The 9,048-nt window shown below is 39.1% G+C and overlaps 1 protein-coding gene across 1 annotated transcript in view; it reads right to left on the minus strand.

Moving 5' to 3' along the window:
- mmd.L (monocyte to macrophage differentiation-associated L homeolog) overlaps positions 1 to 7,866 on the minus strand; it is an 85,059-nt gene extending 77,193 nt beyond the window's left edge. Inside the window, exon 1 of the mRNA XM_041576057.1 lies at positions 7,458 to 7,866. Coding sequence (XP_041431991.1) covers positions 7,458 to 7,591 — 134 coding nt within the window. The 5' untranslated portion in view covers positions 7,592 to 7,866. The remainder of the gene's footprint in view (positions 1 to 7,457) is intronic.
- Positions 7,867 to 9,048: the final 1,182 nt, after the last annotated feature.

The raw sequence follows: 9,048 nt of genomic DNA on the forward strand, positions 1-9,048 counted from the left end.
TTTGCTTCTGTTTTTTTTAGAACAGTATGGGCCAGGTTCAATTCAGTGAGAAAAAGTTATCTTACGGTTTATCGCGTGACAACACATGGACGAGATTCAATTTGAGGAAAAAACAAAACTTTTCTCCAAAGTCAGTTCCAGCTTTTTTCATAGACTTCAATAGAGTTTTCACATGATAAGCCATGAGATACGTTTTTCTGAACTGAATTGCATCTCGTGCATTGGTTTAAGTGTGAAAAACCTTTGTTTCTGTAGACCCAAGTAAAAACAATCTGGTGTATTTTCCCCTGATGCTCTGAATAATACGCATTAATGTTTCCAGTCTGAGCTTGTTTCATTTGAATAATCTATGCTTCTAGGAAATGCCATAAACAATATTCCATTAAGTTAGTCTCATGTAATGGGGAGGTAGTGTGCCAAAATCAGCTCATTGGCATTCTGGAGTTGCCGCCTTGGATGAAAATTCCAAAAGCAGCATTATGGTACAATTGAACTGTGTTATTGACTTTCTATATCCTAAATATACAGTAGGTATATCAATGCAGACAAAAATATGGTATATTTCTTTACAAGCCATTGTAGGTGAAACATACGGCTAACCTGCAGGAGACAATGGCTTCTTAGCCATGGCTTAACATACCAGTTGAGTCAGTGATACCCTCATAGAAGCTTAGAAGTAATGAAACAAAAGAAACAAAAAGATACAAATCCCGCTTTTCGAAATGGACATCTCAAACCCATAGGGGGGAATATTTATAAAAATAAAGGTATAGTGGCCTGTCACATTATATGAAATTTAATAATTAGAATAATAAATATGTATTTAAGGAACCCACAATTATGGCATATCATAAGCTCTGTAATAAACCAGTATTATTGATTTTCATTTTGAAAGCCACACCAGCACAAAAGCCAGAAGCAGAACTATAGTCCCCTTTTTTAATTGAATCTTGGACATATCACTCCTTAAAGTGTTTTTTTACCTTTAGAATATTATAGAATGGACAACGCTAAGCAGCATTTGAATTCTTCATTTTTCTTTTTTTTTCTTTTTATAGTTTTTTGATTATTTGCCTTTTTCTTTTGACTCTTCCCAGCTTTCAGACTGGGGTCACTGACCCCATCAAAAAAACAACAAATGTTCTGTAAGGCTACTGTTATTGCTACTTTTTATTACTCATCTTTCTATTTAGGTCCTCTCCTATTCATATTCCAGTCTCATATTCAAATCAATGCATGGCTGCTAGGGTACTTTGGACCCTAGCAACCAGATTGCTGAACTAGTGAACAAGAGAGTTGCTGAATAAATAACTAAAACACAAAAAACACAAATAATAAAAAATTGCAAATTGTATCAGAATATTGCTGTCTGCGTTGTACTAAAAGTTAATTTAAAGGTGAACAACTCCTTTAATAAATAATGAGGGTTAATGTTTGAGCATCACTATTATAGGAATAACAATAGAGACAATATACAGTGAGATCTAGGGGCTACTGGGGACCAGAGAGTTTCGAGGGGATGTTGGGAATCGCTTTGTGTAATTTCAATGTGGATGTGTGGGTCAGGAAGCTCCTCAAAAAAAAGGATTTTGATGTTGGACCTGGTAACTTTCAGATAATTAACAGAATTCTAGGGTTTTTTATTTGTATTAAATGTGAACAGTAGCTTCCTTCCAACATTCCTGAATAGTCAACATCCCTTTGTTAATATTTGGATTTTTGGTGGTTTCACCTTTAACATAATAAACATTTTCGCAATCCAGCATAAACACCCTTGGTGGTAGCTTAAAGATCACACTGAATCTGTATCTTCAGAATCACAGCTGTTCCATGAATCATAACCCCTTGCACATAAATGGCAGATATCCGCTTGCCCTCAGGGAACTCCCAACTTTAACACATGTTCAGGCTTGGAGAGAATTCAGGATGTTATTAATCCAACAATAGCACAGAGTGAACTTGTTACTAGTGTGGGGTAAACTGGGAAATCATGAAGGGCAAGGATCACATATTCCAAGACAGACAACCTTCAAATCGATAGCTGTTGCTGTAAGCTCCCTGGTAGAACAGCTGCAGAATGGTGCTTTTTCCAAATCTAATTATTGCTATGCCTACTCCTAGTTTAAAAACCCTGCTTTTCTGATTTAAGTGCTAGGTGCAAACAATAGGGCATGCAGACTGGAATGAACACCTGCCTTTAGAAGGTATATGTCCTCCTTTTGCATGTTGCACTTAAACACGCAACTAGCTTGCACCTAATGAATCACATGCTAATAGCATTTTTGGCAATGGAGTCACCCACTCTGATTACAGAAAAACACAATTTGTGCTTGATGTATTTATATAAGGTACACTAATTTGTATTTACCTTAGTAGACTACAAGCAATTTCTGGTGCCTCCAGATATGCAAAACTTTGGGTACTAAAAGGAAGAAACCATGCAAGAGCCTAAAGGCTCAAGGGTTGTGGGTATGTAGCAAATATGCATTATAAAGTGGAGAGGAAAATTATGAAGCTTCTAATTACTTTCTAAAGTATTGTCCCCTGCTTTCTTCTTCCATGGCCAAATCCTGCAGCCTTGTGTACGTTCATGGCCAGACCATGAAATCAGAGAGTGGGACAAAACAAGACGAATAATTACTTGTCAATCTGAAAAGTTGTCACTGTCAGCCAATGGAGTAACAACCCCTGCAAAAAAAAATTCTTTAGAGAAGCCCTGCTTCTTGCCTTGTTTTGTCCCACTCTCTGGTCTTAAGGTCTGGCCATGAACGCACATAAGACTGTAGAATTTGACCATGTGATCCCCAACTGCCCTCCTGCCCGCCCGCTCACTCCCCACCCCATGTCCGCCCACTCCCAGCACCATGTCTGCCCACTCCCAGACCCACTTTTGTCTGCTCCCAGCCTACGCTGGAGTCTCCTGGCCACCTTCTCCAAGAAAGAAAGCAGCTGGGGAGGGGGTATTATTTTCAGCTTTAGAGGACGCAGACTGACCCCCTGCAACCACAGGGTCTATTTCCTACTGCTACTGCTGTCAGCAATGAATTATACTTGCAACATTGAAAAGAACATTGAAACAAAGCATTGGTTGTCCAGTGGAACAGATCAAAGCAATAATCACTTCTGTATCTTTATGACAATTTGTAAGGGTTTGTTAATTTGATTGTGTAAACCTGGTGAAACACAACGTTTTGGAAGCACAAACAGGGACCATAGCAGAGCAATAGGGAGCTCCAATAAAGGGGGTATTTTAAAGCTAGTGTTAACTTTTAGCCCAAAGTAAAACCAGTGGCATGTATTATTCATTATTGCCTATAAGATTGGGGGGGGGTTATATTTCCTTTATGTCTCCTTTTGGGCTCTTACAGACGAGCGGTTTTTACCTGGGCTCCCCTGTGTAGCACTTTTTTCCGTTCAGCCGCAGGGGAGCGCAGGAGTAGAAGCACTGAATTATTGTCAATGGGACTGTACTCACACAGACGCATGTAAGCGCCAAACTCAGATTGGGACGCAGCACGTTGCATTCTACCTGTGTTTGGCGCATACATGCGTCTGTGTGAGTACAGCCCCATTGACAATAATTCAGTGCGTCTACTCCTGAACGGAAGAAAGCACAACACAGGGGAGCGCAGATAAAACCTCTTGTTTGTAAGAGCCCTTTGAGAGATTTTTGAAGCTGTTGAATAATTGGTGCGTGAATTGTTTTTTTTTTAACATTTGTATGAGATGGAGAATGATTCTAATTTGGTGGTATCACTTTAATGGCAACTTACATACTGTACAAAGGGCAGGTTATGTTTAACAAAAATGGGCTATTTGTATATTGTGCACTTTGGACATTTATATTCAGTACATAGAACTAGCTGTGAATCTCCTTATTTACAGATCTGTTAGTCTTGTAAGGAGTCTTGCCTAGATGAGAGCTGACGCCTCTTACAGTTTTTCAGTGGTACATGTAGTCAGCACCAGCAGTGACGAGAATAACAGAGGGCAAACAGATACTGCTTCAATGGTAACTGCATTTACAAATAACTTTAAAATATTTTAAAGTTAAAAGCACATTTTCTTGACATATCTGGGAATGTTTATACATTTAGGGGCATATTTATTATGTGGTGTAAAAAACAGCAGGATAATACACCACATATTACCAGGATTAGATGTGTAAAAAAAAAAAAAACTTTTTTGCGCGTGACTTCTGCGGGAAGCAATTTAAAATAACATTGGAAAATCTGGCGTTCGCATGGAGTAAAATAAAACAAATTTATTCACCAATTTATTCACCATTTATTTTACACAGCTTTTACACTGTTTGGCTGAATTTGAACCACAGAGTTTCATCATCAGTTGAATTAATGGCCATTTTAAAGATGAATTATGATTTTTAAGGACATTCTTTTCATGGCTTTTTTTCATGGAAGGTACAAAGTGTGATTATTATGCAGTTACAGTGACTTAAGTAACACTTCATTCTGTTCCCTGGGGCTGCTGGGATCCAGACCTATTTCTTAAAAACCCAAAGAGCTATAGGACTCACGTGCTACATGGATGCTGAAGATTTTGCTTCTTGAGCATGCTGTGTAGTACAAATCTGGAATTTTTTATATATTTTACTATATTTTTATATCATTGTTGATTCAGTCACAGCCGTGCGGTCACTAGGAATCCAGTATCAGCAAATAGTGCATTAGGCTACCTTGAATCATATATCTGGAATCCTCTGATCCAATTGTTTACTCTGTAACCCTTGTTTGTTAAATTACTGCAAGACCACTGTTGGTTGGTCGATGTGGTGCTGTGTAACTTTCTGGCACTATATAAATAAATGATGATGCCTCTTCAGGTGGCCATAGATGCACTGATAATATCATACAAAACAAATCTATGCACGATATTCATTATGGTGGGAGACGAGCGACTGATAAAATTTTGATTGGGCGCCTTTGAACACACCTGCACATCACCCATTGTTAGTGCTAAATCATCAGATACAGGTAAAATTCTATTGCTTCTACCTGTATATCTGACGATTCAGCTCTACATGTTTGTAAAATGAGTAATATCTATGGTGACCTTCACAACTGTACTTTGCTACTGGGATCCGGAATAAGGGGGAACCATGTCCCATCTGAAAGTCATTTGTATCTGTTATCTGAAGGTATATTTCTTCTTTAGCTGGGTACATTATTTGACTAGTGTGCTTCTCTGTTTTTTAACTTTTCTGCTTATAAAGGATGTGATTTCCAGAAATGATTACAGTGGTGACCCACTTCCTTTGCAGATCATAAATTCCCCAATATTTTTTGCGTTGCAGGTTTCTCCGTTTTGGAAGCCTCCTCTATATTGCGTTCTGTATGGTTCTTTATTAATATCTTGTACATGGAAGGGACTCTGGAGTTCTCCTTTAGTTATATACTGTATGATCCTATGAGGAGGACTAATGAGGTGGAAGAAACATTAATACAGGTGACCCTGAAAATGCAACCTTGTCTAAAAAGCAGTTTCAATATATGCTTGCCAAAATGGTTCTTGTACTGAAGATTTGAGAGCCCTAAAATGATTTTGCTTTCAGGCCCTTTAGGTGCTGGATATGGGTATTCTGCTCATTGGATGCCATGGGAATAACAGGTAATTTGCTCAGATACATGAAGTAGGGCCAAATAGATGGATAGAATGTGATTTGGCCATCCTAGGGTATGGGCAAATACCATTGTTTCCGTAGTCCAGCCCCTCTCACTTCCATATCTATTGATGGCCCAGGCACAAGAAGGGCTATTTTTAGTTTGACTTTGTTGTGATGGTCTATTGACAATGCCCAACCAGATTTGCCATACATGCTTGGTGGTGAGGAAAGTGTCACCACGTTCAGGCAAACTGCCAGACCAACTGCAAATACAAATTAGTAGGGATGCACCGAATCCACTATTCAGGATTCGGCAGAATCCCGAATCCTTGGTGAAAGATTCGACCGAATACCGAACCAAAACCTAATTGGCATATTCAAAATAGGGGCAGGAAATTAAAAAGTAGAAAAAAACTTCTTTTGTGATGAAAAGTCATGTGATTTCCCTACCCGCCCCTAATTTACATAAACAAATTAGGATTTGGATTTGGTTGGCCAGGCACAAGGATTCGGCTGAATCTAAATCCTGCTGAAAAAGGTCGAATCCCGAACCGAATCCTGAATTCGGTGCATCCCTACAAATTAGTAAAAATTAGTAAGGTCCCGTTCCAAACTCCCTGTGCAACAGATCTTGCTATTGAATTCAGTTTCAAGACTTTAAGAAGGAAGGCCATTTATACCTTCTGTATCACACAGCTATTTCATCTGTACAAAGCACTCCTTCTGCTCCTTTGTGATCTTTTTATTATTATTTCCTCTTATATTGCTGCAGAATAGGCTGCTGCTTTATTGTTGAATAATAGAAGAGCCTTGATAATCTGAACCCTCTTTGGCAATATACTGCAACAAACACAGGCCTGGCAATCAATCAGCCTACGCGCTGCCTCCAAATAAATCCGAAGCAGATTTTAACTGGAGTTGCTATGGTTACATAAACAAATTAGCCGAGAGAAAGCTGTCTGCCCCTTCTCCTTATGTAATGTGGTGCTGGTTTCTGTCTTTCCTGAAAGAGTAACACTGTTTTTTTTCATCCATTTCACATGCGAGAGGATTAGACAGAATTCATATTTAGCATGTACTCTGTAATGGAAGCTAAATATGCTAGCCATTGTCAGCTTTTCCAGTGTTTGCAGTTCCACCTGCCATATCCCCAGCAATGAAATATAGGAAAAAAAGAACACTGTGAAACAAGTCCATGAATCTGCTTTGACGCCTAGCAATAGCAAACACACTTGTATCATCTTGCTGCTCGGTTTTCTAAGGGGAACTGTATCCTTCAAAGCAATCTGTTGCTTACGTGCGTGTATATAGAGAGATGAAAGGCTTTGGCACTGACGGCTATGCTGAGCATCAACAACAGAACATTCAATATGTGTATAGTGCCATTTATCTTATCAGAAAATATGTACAGAATATAGCAGAACAGTATATAGTCTTAGAACATATCTGGGACACATATTTCAAACATCAAAAGGACACTTTTAGGCATTCCCTATGCTTTGGGTTACAAATTTGTATTTGGGCAGGTCATTATTTCCTTAACAAAAGAACAAAATAAAATAAAGATTTCTGTGATGCCCATTCTGTAATTAGTTGAACTACAACGATAAGAATGCACCTTTCTAAGGCAACCCATTCTGACGTTGGGGATCACGGCTTTACCCTAAAACTGTCCCTGTTTCCATGCTCTTGACATATATCTATTATGAAAGTTCATTTATTTTTCCTTCTTTCCTACCCCTTCTATTCTGCACCTGCATTTAAAAAAAAAAAATGATAAAAACGTACATTTTGAAATATTCCTGTTATAAAAAAGGAACATGAATCCACTTACTTAGCGAATTTCGTCTTCTGCAAACTGAAAGCAGGCATCCTTGTGGCAGCCAGGCTGCTCCTGAGCGTTGCTAAGAGAGACTGGTCTTCAGACAACAGTGATTCTTTTCTCCAGAACATCAGAATTCTTTTCATACTGCTTCCCCCAAGTCGCACTTTGTTGCATCACCACCAAGCGGATGGGAGACCTGTTCTCTGAAACAGTCTCTGGAGCATATTGCTTGCTGGGGTCTTTCCCCCGGCAGTCATAAAGTACACAGGATACCAGGAATACCAACAGCAGAATGACATAACTAGCCACTAAAATGATTAAATTCAGAGTGACCGGATCAATTTCCAGGTAAAACTCCATCCTGGCCCATGTTACAAGACGATGGTACAGAAAGAGTTCCTGACCCTACTGAGTCACTGGGGAGATGGTAGGAAATGGTCAATAGACTTTAATACATGGACAGGCTGTGCGGTAAAAATACATCTAATCCTCTCCACTCATTTCTAGGCTGCATGATTAAAGCTGCTCAGTTTAATACATTAATCCCCTTCTATGAAAATCACATAGGAGATGCAGTTGTCTATTTGAAGGGAAACAATATGCAGCTTTCTTGGTCAGATGCGATTAAACATTAAGACTGGCACTGCTTTTAGTTTAATGATGGAAACCGGGTTTTGCAAATAATATTTGGGGGGGAGGGGATGTTATAACACGAACAAAGTTTGCTTTGGGGTGTTACCACTGTTAATTAACCTGGGCGCCTTATTGCAAGTAATTCATGTAGGAAAGTGATATTTCCTTTAAGATACTTTATTTATCACTGTGGAAGACTTTCCCAGACAGACTAACACTGAGCTAAAAATGACGATTCTTTAATTTGCCCGTAGGTCGAAATGCTCCACAAAAGGTTTGGCCAAATCCTAATACATGTTAAAGGGGCGGTTCACCGTTAACTTAACTTTTGGTATGATATAGACTGGCTATTTCAAAACAAAAACTAGCCTTCGTTTGTTTTGTTTTTTTTAATAGTTTTTTAATGATTTGCCTTCTTTGTCTAACTCTTCCCAGCTTTAAAAAAAGGGTCACTGACCCCTTCTAAAACGCAAGGCCCTGTAATGCTACAAATATATTATTATTGTTAATATTCATATTCCAGTCTCTAATTCAAATCAATGCATGGTTGCTAGGGTAATTTAGACCCTAGCAACCAGGTCCGGACTAAGGCCCTGGCATTTCAGGTACACAGAGGCCCAATCAGCCCACACAGAGGCCCAAACAGCCCCCACCAGCCCACTAAATACTGACTTTCTATGGGACCTTATAGCAGCCCCTCTGGCATTTGCCAGAACCCACAGATTGCCAGTCCGGGCCTGCTAGCAACCATATTGCTCAGATTGCAAGCTGGAGAGCTGCTGAAACACAAATATTAGGCAATTAAAAACAATTGTAAATTGTATCAGGATATCACTCATCACACTTAGGGGCAGATTTACATATGGTCGAATATCGAGGGTTAATTAACCCTCGATATTCGACTGCCGAATGTAAATCCTTTGACTTCGAATATCGTTTGATTCAAAGGATTTTAATCCATCGATTG

The sequence above is a fragment of the Xenopus laevis genome, chromosome 9_10L, assembly GCF_017654675.1.
Source record: "Xenopus laevis strain J_2021 chromosome 9_10L, Xenopus_laevis_v10.1, whole genome shotgun sequence".
NCBI classification, from domain to species: domain Eukaryota; kingdom Metazoa; phylum Chordata; class Amphibia; order Anura; family Pipidae; genus Xenopus; species Xenopus laevis.